At 43.6% G+C, this 14,457-nt stretch overlaps 1 protein-coding gene across 7 annotated transcripts in view; it reads left to right on the top strand.

Annotated features, from left to right (window-relative positions):
- setd4 (SET domain containing 4) overlaps positions 1-14,457 on the top strand; it is a 74,707-nt gene that overhangs the window by 52,974 nt on the left and 7,276 nt on the right. For 6 of the 7 annotated variants that reach the window (XM_067993265.1, XM_067993260.1, XM_067993264.1 and 3 more), the window contains 7 exons: positions 1,256-1,351; positions 2,871-2,908; positions 3,587-3,675; positions 6,600-7,029; positions 8,297-8,471; positions 9,529-9,610; positions 12,928-13,008. In XM_067993265.1, coding sequence (XP_067849366.1) covers positions 1,256-1,351; positions 2,871-2,908; positions 3,587-3,675; positions 6,600-7,029; positions 8,297-8,471; positions 9,529-9,610; positions 12,928-13,008 — 991 coding nt within the window. Of the gene's footprint in view, positions 1-1,255; positions 1,352-2,870; positions 2,909-3,586; positions 3,676-6,599; positions 7,030-8,296; positions 8,472-9,528; positions 9,611-10,716; positions 10,905-12,927; positions 13,009-14,457 lie in introns of those variants that run through there. The other variant, XM_067993266.1, reaches the window with a different exon arrangement.

Genomic DNA, 14,457 nt, shown 5'->3' with positions numbered 1-14,457 from the left:
AAAGTTTCCCCAGGATTGGTCGCGCGCCCAACCAGGCGGAACGCGGGAGGTTTCAGCTTTCCTCGTTGGCTTGGCCCACGAGAGGCTGTGGGACTGAGCAAACCTGTGGCCTGTGGGAGATGCTGGTAACCAACACTAACATTACAACCATGTTTGTGGCGTGCCTTTGCTGAGTTTTCGGCTGCATTAGGATCGCCACCTATTGGCAAGTCCAAAACCAAATAGAAATGAAGGGGTCCATGATGGGGTTGTGCCTTGAGGATGCTGGTGTTAGAATAGTAAAAATTACTGCAGTAAATCTTAACATCCAATATCAGGGTGATACCCCCCCCCCTTAGCATGGGGTCACTGGTTAAGACCCAGATTTTTTTAAACCACCCCAGCTCAGGGGCATTGCAGCAAATTGCAGTGCTGTTATCATTGCCTTGACTGAGATCAGTTAACTCAGCATAGTTTAGAGAACCTTCACCACAAGGACTGCAGCGGTTCAAGAAGGCGGCTCACCACCACCTTCTAAACGGCAATTAGGGATGGGCAATAAATGCCGGCCTTGCCAGCGACGCCCACATCCCATGAACGAATAAAAAAAATCTGGGACCTTCCACATTTACCCGCTAATCTGTCAGGGAATCTAAAAATGGTGCATTAAATAAATCTTAGCGTAAAGGAGAGATGCATCATGGAGTGCCTGCTAACTGCAGAAGGCTTCCTACAAGTAGACATTGCACACTGAGGCAGCCAGACACATGCCGAGGTTTAAATTGGTTAACAATATGGTTTCCTGAATCCTTTTCACCGAAGATAATTTTGCTGTTAATGCTGCTCCTTGGCCTTGATGTTTCTATGAATGTTAGATTCCAGACTGTCCTATTGATGCGGGTAGTTAGATGATCTCAACCAGGGTTTCCTCTTCTGATTGCGATCTAGTGACCCCCTATTAGAAAAATGTCTGTATCTAGAATTCTTGCAAGAATGGGATCAGGTTGGCACCCCAATTTTGAATGGCCTACTGATGCTCACTGTTCAGGTTCGTGAATGAAGAATGGGCACTTGCCTGCTCTGTGGAACCACATCCCATTGTGAGTTACTGCCTTCAAGAGAGGAAGGGAGAAGAAGAAACACCCTTTGCTACTTGGGAGGGAATGCATTTTTGTATTCAATATTGATTTAACTGCAGCCAGATCAAAAAGTTTGATATAGACCAATAAACATAATGACATATAAAAATGTAATTAAATCTGTCAACTTTGCACAGCCAACATTAGTCATGAAACGGAGTATGTGCAGCTGAGGAAATGGCTGAAAAAGAAAGGCTTCAGTGACTTCTACTTGGTGCCAGCAAGCTTTCCAGGTATGTGATTTGCTCTGCTCTTTTTTGTCTCCCCCTGCCTACCTTCCTGTTACATTTAAAGAGGCACTGAATGCATCAGAGGGAGGGAGACAAGCTACAATAGCTGCATGTTGTAAACAATGTGATATTTTTGCAGTGCAACAGAGTAATCTGCTACTTAGATTTGCAGTGGCCAATAAAATATATGCACAGTAACAAATTAGTATTATCTGCCATAAAGATTGCATTCATGTGTTGGAATTCAATCTGATTTCATTATTCATCTGCAGTCTGTTTTGGCTGTAGAATGACAGCAAAGGACAATTGAATGCTGCCTCTACAGCATACTGATAAGTTAGTGACCTGTTTCTTGAGACTTGGTGAAATGAACAGGAAAAACTAAAACTCGCATGGTGCAGTGCCTGTTCTGAAAGAGCCTCTATGCCTGTAGAACTTGTGGCACTCTCAAGACAATTGTTGATAGCCCTCCCTCCCCATCATTATCTGATTGTAAACAATTTTACAACACCAAGTTATAGTCCAGCAATTTTATTTTAAATTCACAAGCTTTCGGAGATTTTCTCCTTCGTCAGGCATTTGCCTGAGGAAGGAGAAAATCTCCGAGAGCTTGTGAATTTAAAATAAAATTGCTGGACTATAACTTGGTGTTGTAAAATTGTTTACAATTGTCAACCCCAGTCCATCACCGGCATCTCCACATCATCATTATCTGACACATACGTTCATATATTTTAAAAATATCCTCTCAAATGTACACTCCTTACAGAATCACAGATTGTTAAAGCTAATTGACAGACACCAGTGCTGGTGAGAATTTCAGTACATGGGTTGATCGATGCCACATTTAAATGTCAGCTTGGCTCAGTCGTAGCACTCGTCGAACCAGAATCTCTGAACCAGAAGGTTGTGGATTCAAGCCCCACTCCAAAAAGTCATTCATTGGATTTGAATCTCTTTGAGATATCATTGGAGATATGATAAGGTGTTACATCGATGTAAGTTTTTTTTCTTTCCTTCCCATTATGTTCTGTAACTTTATTAATATTTCACCGATGAGGGTGTCTGCAGGTACCTTGTCCGCCAAGTCTATAGCAATGACTTTCAAACTTTTTTGTTTTGGACTCTGGTTAAAAATTGGCACACTCCTGAGGACCCCCAGCTTCTGCAAGACCGCATCAGTTACCCTAAGGAAAATAGTGCTATTGTTGCAGGAAACATTTTTTTTATTAGTATCCAGCAGGAGAACTAACATAGTACTAAGCCAACAGGTACAGAAATCTGTTGATCTTGCAGACCCAAATCTCAGGACCCTAGGTTGCAAACTTATTGCCCATAATTACTTGTATATTCATTATGGTGTTCTTTTGACGTTTTTCTACTTTTAAAGGCACCATGTAAATGCAAGTTTGTAATCTATCTGTATGCGAGGACATTAAATAATAATACATATGTTTCTAATAAACCATTCTCTGACCATTACAGGTTGTCTAAGAATAATTGTGTCCTTTTTTTTGTTCAGATATTGGCAGAGGACTAATGACCACAAAAGCTCTCCAGGTCAGTGATTCAATTAGTTAATTCTATTAATTCTTTTTCAATAGGTTATTTTCCTCCTCTTCCACCTTTGTTCTTCAAACACTATAATTGGCCACCATAAGTGGACTTGTTGGTCAGTTTGCTCTTCCTTTTCTCCAAACAACTCCCGTGATACTACTCAATATCACCAGTTTCAGGGGGCATAACCTTAATATTAGAGCTAGGCTGTTCAGGGTATGATGTCAGGAAGCACTTCTTCACACAGAGGGGTAAAGGAAATCTGGAACTCTCTTCCTCCAAAAAGCTGTTGAGGCAAGATCAATTGAAAATGTCAAAACTGAGATTGGTAGATTTTTGTTAGGCCTACTCCTGTTCCCATGAATGTGAATGAATGTGCCATCGGGCTGCTGTTTTGCACTGGAGTGGCTAAAGAATGGTATATTGAGAGTTCTGAAAAGGTCACCTGCCTCATCCTTTCGTGGGAGATCCTGCTTTGTGTGGGTGAGACTTTTATATGAGATTTCTCTAATATATATTTTCAGATTTGGGGAAAGAAACTGTGGCAGATTTACAGTTTTAAATTACAGACCAGAAGCTCTTTGCTGTTTGGTTTTATCCCAGGCTTAATCCAACTTCTTGAAGAAGCATCATAGCAAGTATAAACAATCTAAACCCACTTTATTCTTGTTTCTCATTTAGCCAGGAGATCTGGTTATTGCATTACCTGAGAAGTGTCTGCTGACCACCAGTACAGTCCTCGGGAGTTATTTGGGTGAATACATTGAGAGGTAAGTTGTGCCCAGTAGTGTTGGATTCTGTTGCACAAATCTAGTGGAAGTCTTACTTCAAAAAGTAAATAATTTCTCTTGATGAAAGCCAGGCATAATCCACCAGATAAGGGCAGAGGTAATGCAAATATTTTATTCATGAATAGGTTCCCTTATAAAACTGGCAGTGAGGGAGAGGGGAAGAGTCATGTCAGCACTTTAATCCTTGTACCTCAAGAGACCAGTGCACTGGCCAAGTATGCAAATAAGAATAAAATTTTTACTGACTCCAATTCAATCCTTTTTCCTACTTCCCAAGGGAAGTAATTTGAGAATTCAACAAGTATTAAAACTTGGACGAGGGGTTGGAGGGCTGGGAAAAGGAGAATCTTGGAATTTGGGGGACTTGTGTTGGACACTGTGATGCTTTCATGGGATTTCCTAGTAAAATAGTATAAAATTTTATATGTTTTCCTGATTGGATGGGGGAGCGAAAGAGAAGTGTCTTTTTCCTGCTCTGGCTCTGTGGGGTTACTCTGTGAATGAAGCTCGGTTTTATGAGTTGTTTATGAATGGTTGCAGTGTTTTAATGAGTATCATAAAGAGTTGAGAAAAGTTCCCCAATGCAGAATGGTTAATCCGAATGACCAAATACATCAGAAAGTAGGAGCCGACAGCAGATCTGAGCTGTGGAACCACATGTTTCTGCACGTGGCTTCAAGTGCACATTCTGTAAGTGAACAAAATTCTTATATTTGGGGGATGAAACCCTGGGAAAGCAATGTAATACTTTACTTACTTGTGCGTAGATGCCCTTGAGTTTTCTTTCCCTTTGCATCCCCATGCCAGACATTTGATTTATTTTTGGCACTGCCGAATAAAAGTCTCGCTGTTGTTCAAATTTATAATTAAAAAAAAAGCCTTGGTTGAAAAGTGAAAGGTTTGTCTTTGTCCAATGAAGTTAAATCTGCAGTTCTCCACTGATGTTCCCAAATAATTTTATTTTTCCAGAATGTAGAGACTCAATGGGCTAAAGAGTTTCAATTAAATCCTCAACTTTTTATCGAAAGGCAGGGAAATGGGACAAAATGGATAGCTTTTCCAGAGAGCTTGCACAGGTGTGATGGGCCAAATGGTCGTCTTCTGCGCTGCCAAATTAAATGATTCTATTAATTACCTATTGTCTTGCAGGTTGAGCTTGTGCTAATTTGATGTGTTGCACAGTCTGCATCACACTAAATAATTTGATTGGTAGAGATTTCCAATGGCAAGGCAACACCGATAGTGACAGACATTATTGTAGATTTGACAAAATTGATCCAGTAACTACATAGAAATTGCAAAATGAAAACAGGCCATTTGGCCCAACCAGACCACGTCGATGTTTAACCTCCACGTGAGAAAATAGTTTGAATCATACTTACACACCCTGTTCCCATAGCCCTTCAACTCTTTCATTCACCAATCCAATCCAATCTTGAACGTTAACATTGTTTCTTCCTCAACCACAAACCCTGAAAACAAATTCCACAGCCTCACAACTATCTGTGTAAAGAAATTTCTCCTGCCTTCTGTTCGAAATCACCTTAGTTTAATCTTGTAGCTATGGCCCCTCGTTCTTGACACCTCAGTTGCTGGGAGCAGACTGTATCTATGCACCCTGACCCATCCTTTCATAATCTTAAAGACTTCTACCATAACCAAGACCCTATTTTCCTAGTCTTTTGTTTATATTTTCTCATACCAGGCAGCATCCTAGTGAATCTGCGTTGTACCCTCTCTAAAGCCTCTATATCCTTCCTGTGGTGTGGAGCCCAGTGCTGCATACACTACTGAGATCTTATTAAGGTTTTATATAGGCTCATCTTTACTTGTTGGCTTTTATATTCTATACATCTTGTGATAAAACCATTAGCTGTTTTTACAGCCTTATCAACCTCAGGTGCTGCCTTTAATGTACTGTGAGCCTGTACCCCCAAATCCCTCTGCTGTTCCACTGCACTGAGTGTAATTACATTCAGCATAATTACTGCTGCCTTTTTTGCCAACATGCATCACCTTACACTTACTGACATTGAATTCCATCTGTCACTTTTTAGTTCACTTTCCCCATCTCAACAAAAGCCCTTTGCAACATTCTTTGGTTTTCTAAAAAAAATAATTAAAGCTCCAATTTTGGTAAAGTCTTGAAAATTTCAACACCACTCCCTCAAGGCGTGGATCCAAAACATTGATATATATGCTGAACCCACTTCCAACCACTCTGAAAAATTGTCCTTAACTCCTACGCTCTGTTTTCTCCCTTCTAATCAATTTTTAATCCAGTTTGCTCTCCTCCCTTCAATACCATACCCCTTAATCTTCTCGAGTAGTTTCCCACGTGGTACCTTATCAAAGCCTTTCCTAAAGTCTATGTACGCTACATCCACTGCATTTCACCCATTTCCTATGTCTGTAACCTCCTCAGAGAATTCTATTTGTTTCGTCAAGTATGATCATCCCTTTTGCATTCTGTGCTGGCTACTTCTTACTATTTTTTTTGTAGTAACTGGGTCACGGGGCCATTTAAACTTCAGGTACAGGGGAGTTTTTGGTTACACTGAGGGAGTGCTGTATTGTCGGAGGTGCCGTTTTTCAATGTAACCTTAAACCGAAGCCCTGCCTGTCCCCTCTAGTGAACGTAAAAAATTCCATGGCACTATTTCGTAGAGAGCAGGGAAGTTCTCCCCTGGCCAATATTTATCCCTTAACCAACATAATTATAAAAAAAAACAGATTATCTGATCAGTGTCATATTGCTGTTTGTGGGACCTTGCTGTGCGCAAAATTGTCTGCCGTATTTCCTACATTACAACAGTGACTACACTTCGAAAGTGCTTAAAAGTTGTGAAAGAAAGTCTTCTTTTTACATTTTGCACGTTTAAAATTTTGATTATTATTTCCAGGTGGAAACCTTGTTTGTCTCCCCTCCAAGCCTTGTGTACTTTCCTCATTGCTGAGAGACATTTTGGGAGCCAGTCTCCATGGAAGCCCTATATCGATATCTTACCAAAGGCATACACATGCCCAGTTTATTTAGCAGAGGAAGTAATTGATCTGTTTCCTGGCCCTCTGGTTAAGCAGATTCAGGAGCAAAAGAGTGTGGTTCAAGAACTGTACCTTTCTTCGAAATGCTTCTTCAGTTCGCTGCAGCCCTTATTTTCTGAGCATGTAGAGGATGTTTTTACATACAGTGCCTTGCGCTGGGCTTGGTGCAGCATCAATACCAGGACGGTTTATATGGAGCATGCCCAGAGTGAATTCTTTTCTAGAGAGCCTGATGTCTATGCCTTGGCACCGTACTTAGACCTGCTGAATCACAGCCCTGCTGCTCAGGTAAGAAGACAGTTCACGTAAACAGTGCTTAAATTAAAATACATCATCAAGCAGGAGGTGCTGTATCAGTACCAAAATTCCTGACGTGTTTTACAGCACTCCTCACATAGTGGTTAATACCATGAACGGTGATTACACTGAAATTAAATTAATTTAAATGATCTTTAAAAAAGAATAGGATCATTCCTTTTCCCCCACCTCCCCATCACTATCCCGTCCTAAATTAATTGTTTACATTTTTGTGTATGATGTAATGCTGATTTATATTTCACTGTTGTGAATGACACTCACAAATCATGTATTGCTGCCCATCCCCATCCTATACCAATATTGCAACCAAATTAACAAATACCCTTCTCCTATGTATTTAATTCCGATGTACATTTAAGATTTAGTCACGTTTCCTGCTGTTCTACTTTGTCGTGTCCTGTGGTGTCCTTTCTCACTCCTCTTGCGGCTCTTCCATCCACCTGTTCCTTCAGTTGGCAGCCTTGCCAAATGCTTTGCAGATTCTTCTGCCAAAATTTTCAGGAGAAGTGTCAAGATCATTCCCCACAGGAAGGAAAAAGCTGAAGATGAGCCAACCTGAGCTGTTGATCAATCCTCTCCTGGCAACTGCTTTCAGAGCAAGGGTTGGCAGATGCCTGGGGCCAGGTACTGTGCCCTCTCTCAGCTTGCAACTCTGCTCTTCGCCAGGAGACATGAATGTGAGGAAAGGGTGAGAAAAGAAACACACACACATACACACACACACACACACACACACACACTAGCAACAGCAAAGTTCAGAGGTTTAACAGCAACAATTTGCATTTTTTCATTGTGCCTTTCATGTAGAAAAACATCCCAAGATGCCTCATGCTACCATAATCAGACAAAAGTACATGCTGGCCACAGAAAGAGATATTAGGAGGTTTGACTAAAAACTTGGTCACGGGGATGGGTTTTACAGAGAGTCTTAAAGGAGCTGAGTGAAGTGGACAGGGTTTAGGGTGGGAATTTCAAAGTGTGGAGCTTAGAAGGCTTAAGGCATGGCTGCCAATAGTGGGGTGAAGGAAGCGGTGATGGCTGCACAAGAGGCCAGAGTTGGAGGAACAGAGAGTTCTGGGAGGGGGGCGGGGGGGGAGTGCGTGTAGGGCTGGAGGAGGTTACAGAGATAAGGAGGAGCAAGACCATGAAGGGATTTAAACACGAGGATGACCAATTTAATTCGAAGGCACCAGGAGCCGATGCAGATCAGGTTTAACTTGTATTTTTATGCTTCTAGGTAACGGCTGCTTTCAACCAGAAAAGCAAACATTATGAAATCAGCACGGTAACAAAATGCAGGAGATATGAGCAGGTTTTCATCTGTTACGGACCACATGACAACCAGCGGCTCCTACTGGAATATGGATTTCTTGCGAGCAGTAATCCACACAATGTAGTATATGTCGACAAAGGTAAGGGTGCTGCCCCCGAGCGGAGGGGGAGGGTGCTGCCCCCGAGCGGAGGGGGAGGGTGCTGCCCCCGAGCGGAGGGGGGGGGTGCTGCCCCCGAGCGGAGGGGGAGGGTGCTGTCCCCGAGCGGAGGGGGAGGGTGCTGCCCCCGAGCGGAGGGGGAGGGTGCTGCCCCCGAGCGGAGGGGGAGGGTGCTGCCCCCGAGCGGAGGGGGAGGGTGCTGCCCCCGAGCGGAGGGGGAGGGTGCTGCCCCCGAGCGGAGGGGGAGGGTGCTGCCCCCGAGCGGAGGGGGAGGGTGCTGCCCCCGAGCGGAGGGGGAGGGTGCTGCCCCCGAGCGGAGGGGGAGGGTGCTGCCCCCGAGCGGAGGGGGAGGGTGCTGCCCCCGAGCGGAGGGGGAGGGTGCTGCCCCCGAGCGGAGGGGGAGGGTGCATTTCTCACACATTTATCCTCCAGTTTTTCTGTAATATGTAACACTTCTGGGAATTATAGCAATAAGGCTCCCTATTTTTCTCAGTTACATTCTACCTTTTCTCCAGTCTCCCATCAGTAGCTAAGGCTGAGAGGATAGGAAAACCACTTTCAGAATCTGCAAATGGTACTTTGAAACCAGCCACTGGCAAATATGTGAGAACAGAGATTATGGGGGTAATTTTAACCTAACTCGATGGGTGGGAAACCCATGGGATCGGGTGGAATGCTGCCTAATATTACTTTCCATTGACTTCATAGGAGAGTAAAATCAGGCGGGGTGTAAACCCAGCGTTGCACTCGATCCTGTCAGTTTCCCGATGGGTGGGTTAGGTTAAAGTTGCCCCCTTTTTATGTTTGTTTCTTTCCATCCTCTGTCCTGGTGGGAAAGCTTTTAGATTCTCCTGTTGCCTCTTCCCAGTAGCCTCCTGAGATTATCAACTCCGCACACGGGGGAATGTGGGCCTTACTGTGACCTTGCTGTATTTTAGTTTTATTCCTCGTTCACAGTTGTGGACATTATTTGTTGCAACAATGAAAAAGTTAGAATATTTTTTAAAATTAAAGTCACATTTCTGATGGTTGCTTTCAGATGTTCTTTGTAACCACCTTTCTCAAAAGGACAAACTGGTGAACAGAAATCTATTATTCCTACAGGACGAAGGCTCCCTGGAGTAAGTTTATTTACATCCTGGTCTAAGTGGTCAATTAAAATAATTTGAATAGGCAAAGGGAACTTCCCCCCCCCCACCCCGCCATCAATAATTTTAGTGCAGTGTGTTTTGATGTAAAGAAAGATCTTGCATTTATATAGTGCCTTTCATGACCTCAGAATGTCCCAAAGCGTTTTACAACTTGTAATGTAGGAAATACGGCAGCCAAAATTATGCTCTGCAAGCTCCTTCAAACAGCAATGAGATAAATGACCAGATCATCTGTTTTATAGTGTAGCTCATTTAAAAATTATATTGTGGGATCAGCAAATGAATAGCTGTGCCATACAGACCCAGGTTCAACCTCCTGATCTGTGCTGAGTTAGCTTGTCTCAGGATAGTGGTGGGTACATCACAATTAGCCTCAATGTCCCTGGGTTTGAGAGGGAAAAATCAGCCAGAGATCCTGCACTGATCTCTATCCAGCGACTTTGCATGTGGATGACTGATGAGGACGACATAATGGAATGCTTACGAAGAGTTGTGGTACCTGAGGGCAGATGCCGTCTTTGAAGCTTGCAGCAAGAAGTCAACATGTGAAGGGAAGGGAAAGTTGTGGGCAATAAAACAATTACATTCGATCTGCATACAAAACTATTTCACTGAAACATAATTAATAGTGATTAATCTTAAATTCAGTTTAGATTTTATTTATATATTATAATATAATGTTCACTATCACTTGGAACCCTCCCCTCCCCCTGCTTCCTATGTCTTACTGAAATCACTGTGTGAGCAGGGATTTTGTATCTGCTAATCAAATGAACAGTAATGGACTGTTGACTCAGGAGGGTGGGGTTTTCAGTGGGTGCCATGTATGTGCTTTTGGAGTTTCTGGGGCGGTTGCTTCAGTGCTCAAAGGATGGTAATTTCAGCTTCCCAGTGACTGTTTGGGCAGTGGTGCCTACACAGTGCACAGGTGTGGTCATGAGTCAGGCAGGGTGTTCCTCTGTGGTGCGTTCTATGATTTGACTTTATAGCGTTTTAAGTGCACAACAGAGTTCATGAATGTGACGTTTTTTTTAAAAGGAAAGAAAGTTAATATACTCGTGTCTCTTCCATGACAGGAGATCTGGATGGCCATTTTGTACCCATCATGGGAGATTTTACAGACAATGTGCCCAATGGAATTTTGGGGACCCTCCTTTTGCCTTGCACTTGCTGACTTCAAAGCTACCTGCACAGAGCAGAACAGAATCATCAGCCATGCAACCGTGCAGCTTACACACACACATCAGAATGCTGATTGGCAAGGGTGGGAGGCTGGGTTTTTATGCATAGTATATATTTTCACTGGGAATAGTGCTTTTGCTTTTTTGTGGAAAATTAATCTCTAATATAAAGTGATTGCTGCCATGTTCTGTTGCGACAGTAATCTGATTTTAAGTCACTTGTTGCAGTACCCATTAAGTGTCACTAGATGTCTTTAACACACAGATTCAAGATGCTGTACAGCACTCGGTGCAGTGAAACTAATTTCTAATGCTGTTGTTATATCCAGCAGTTTTGTGTTATGTTTATGATATTGGGTTGAATCCAGGATAATTTTAATGATCTGTCGACAGGGTATACATCTGAGGAATTTGTACCCCGTTGCACTTCATTGTTAGACCTTTGAAAAACTGTCAATGACACAGCATGAATGAATGAACTGTCAAGTCATTGGAATGGGGCTCCCCTGATACCTCAGTAGGTAAATGCTTCACATGTTGTGATAATGAGTCATACAAATCAGAAAGGTTTGGTACTTGACCTGTGATTCTCTCAATCAGAAGAATGGCGGCGTTACCTGGACCTCAGAGCCCCTGGGCTGGAGTCAGTTTCCATCTCTGATGGTTGTCCGCTAACCCCTGCTGGAAATTGTATGTGTGTAGATGTTGAGTGACAACGGGATCCACCTCAACTTTGGACTCCATGGTTGAGGAAGTCTGCCAACCTGTGGGGGTGAAATTGGTCGTCTTCTGAAGCACGAATTGGCAGCTCATTTTTTACACCATGCTTGATCATCTTTTCCATTGGCTTCAAAGACCAGTTTCATCCCCTTGTTTTGTCTAAGCTCACCGAGAAGAACAGTCATTCGTGTGAAGCACTGGATGTTGCTGGTATTGTGGAAATTTACCTGGCATAAGTCATTGCCTTAAGGCGAGGGGGAAGAAAATTAGAAGGAGGGAACATAGCTACTGGCATGAGGCTGACCACCTCCTCTCCTGAGCCAGCATACCCGTGTTGATAATTGTCAATGGAAGGAGATGTAAAAAGGGGGTTGATGTTGTGTCCATAAACTGAAATTATTGTTAAAAGTTTTTTTTTGGAGTTGCCAAGAAAGTTCAGGCAGGGGCAGCCAGAATATCTGCTGCCCTCTAAATAATTTCCTGTGTCTGACCAGGCACTTCCTGCAGCTGAGAGGCTCCCTGTCTCCTCTATGACCACTCTACAGCCAACCACCAGAAACTGTGCAAGGTTAATCCACGGTCAAGTTTCCTTCTGATTTTTTTTTCCCCTCCTTCCACCTACGTCGGAAGCACTTGGTGTTTCCCGACAACATCTTGCCTGGATTGGATAGTTGTTGGGATCAAACCTGCATCACACTTCCTTCAGTAGCTCAGTAAGTTTATCCAGTGAATAACAGAGCAGGAAGGCCCCAAGTTTGATCTCTGTCCGGGTTGCATTACCTAATCTTAGCCAGAATGGTGGTAGCAGTGCTACAGTTGGCCTCAACCCCAGAACTTGGGAGGGGAAATTGGTCAGGGTTCTTACATGTGGAAGCTATCCGTACATTTCTGATGGAAATGTGCGTGAGTGGATGTTACATAAAGATAAATTTGGGCTCAGCAGTGATGCCCCCACGGTTGAATAATCAGACGACACTCGATCAAGATTTAAATATGATTATTGATCACCTGGATGAGATACTGGACAACGGTCGTGGTTCATGATACCGTAGTCCAGCAAGGAGTCAATGCCTTTGGGTGGGAAGGGGAGAGGAAATTGGTTGGAACAAAATAAACTGCAGCTAGTTACTCTATGATTCTGCTCATTGGTGATCCAACACGGGCTCCTTCAGTAGTTTCTACAATCTTACATTTCAGGATTGGAAGATCAGAAACAAAATTGGACATCCAAGCAGCAGTAACTAATTGAGGCCTGAACGAGTAGTTTATCAACGGGACAGTAGCTGAACCAAACATATTTATGTTATTTTACCAAGAATTTCTATTTTGCAATTCACTTATTTTGCCATTCACTTCAGTTAACATTTCATTCTTGTATCTTTATAGAAACCTGACGTTTGGATTAGATGGACCATCTTGGAGGCTTCTGACAGTTCTTAAGGTGTTTTGTCTCAGAACAGAGGAATAGTAGGTGTTTAAAGTCTTCATTTTAAAAAAAATGTATCCTCCATTTATTAGTTATTTGCCATCCTATGGTAATTTCTCCACCTTTTGCTGTGACCAAAAGAGTGAGTAGGAGAACACTTGAGACCTCAGTTCATGTTGGCTGCTAGAAACTTGGTGAGAGTTGCCTAATGGTGACTGTTGTTTGTGGCACTTTGACTTAAATCTGGAACTCATGTCATGACGAACTACAGGTGAAAATTCATGTGGGGGATTCTATCGTCAGAGGAGTAGATAGTTTCTTTTGTAGATGTGAGCCAGAGTCCTGAACGGTAGGTTGCTTTCTGGGTGCCAGGGTTCGGCACATGATAGATTGAATACAAAAGGTTCTGGAATGGGAGGGCAAGCCTCCAGAGGTCATAGTTCATGTGGGAACCAATGACATAAATAGAAGTAGGTTTGAGGTTCTGCAAGGGAATTTAAAGGAACTAAGTTATAGATTAAGGAGCATTACTCCCAGTGCCATGTGCTGGACCAGACAGGGAGAGAAAAACTGGGATTGTCAACGCGTGATAGGAAGAATGGTGTAGATGAGAGGGTTTCAGGTTCTTGGGACACTGGGGCCAGGGAAGGCTGTAAAGGCCTTCACCTTTTTTTTATTCGTTCATGGGATGTGGGTGTCGCTGGCAAGGCCGGCATTTATTGCCCATCCCTTATTGCCCATCCCTAATTGCCCTTGAGAAGGTGGTGGTGAGCCGCCTTCTTGAACCGCTGCAGTCCGTGTGGTGAAGGTTCTCCCACAGTGCTGTTAGGAAGGGAGTTCCAGGATTTTGACCCAGCGATGATGAAAGAACGGCGATATATTTCCAACTCAGGATGGTGTGTGACTTGGAGGGGAACGTGCAGGTCGTGTTGTTCCCATGTGCCTGCTGCCCTTGTCCTTCTAGGTGGTAGAGGTCGTGGGTTTGGGAGGTGCTGTCGAAGAAGCCTTGGCGAGTTGCTGCAATGCATTCTGTGGATGGTACACACTGTGCGCCGGTGGTGAAGGGAGTGTCAAGCGGGCTGCTTTGTACTGGATGGTGTCGAGCTTCTTGAGTGTTGTTGGAGCTGCACTCATCCAGGCAAGTGGAGAGTATTCCATCACACTCCTGGCTTGTGCCTTGTAGATGGTGGAAAGGCTTTGGAGAGTCAGGAGGTGTGTCACTCGCCGCAGAATACCCAGCCTCTGATCTGCTCTTGTAGCCACAGTATTTATGTGGCTGGTCCAGTTAAGTTTCTGGTCAATGGTGACCCCCAGGATGTTGATGGTGGGGGATTCGGCGATGGTAATGCCATTGAATGTCAAGGGGAGGTGGTTCGACTCTCTCTTGTTGGAGATGGTCATTGCCTGGCACTTGTCTGGCGTGAATGTTACTTGCCACTTATGAGCCCAAGCCTGGATGTTGTCCAGGTCTTGCTGCACGCGGGCTCGGA

This window comes from Heptranchias perlo, chromosome 11, assembly GCF_035084215.1.
Source record: "Heptranchias perlo isolate sHepPer1 chromosome 11, sHepPer1.hap1, whole genome shotgun sequence".
In the NCBI taxonomy this organism is placed as follows: domain Eukaryota; kingdom Metazoa; phylum Chordata; class Chondrichthyes; order Hexanchiformes; family Hexanchidae; genus Heptranchias; species Heptranchias perlo.
The sequence above is the reverse complement of the archived record's forward strand: the minus strand, read 5'-3'. Positions and strand labels throughout refer to the sequence as shown.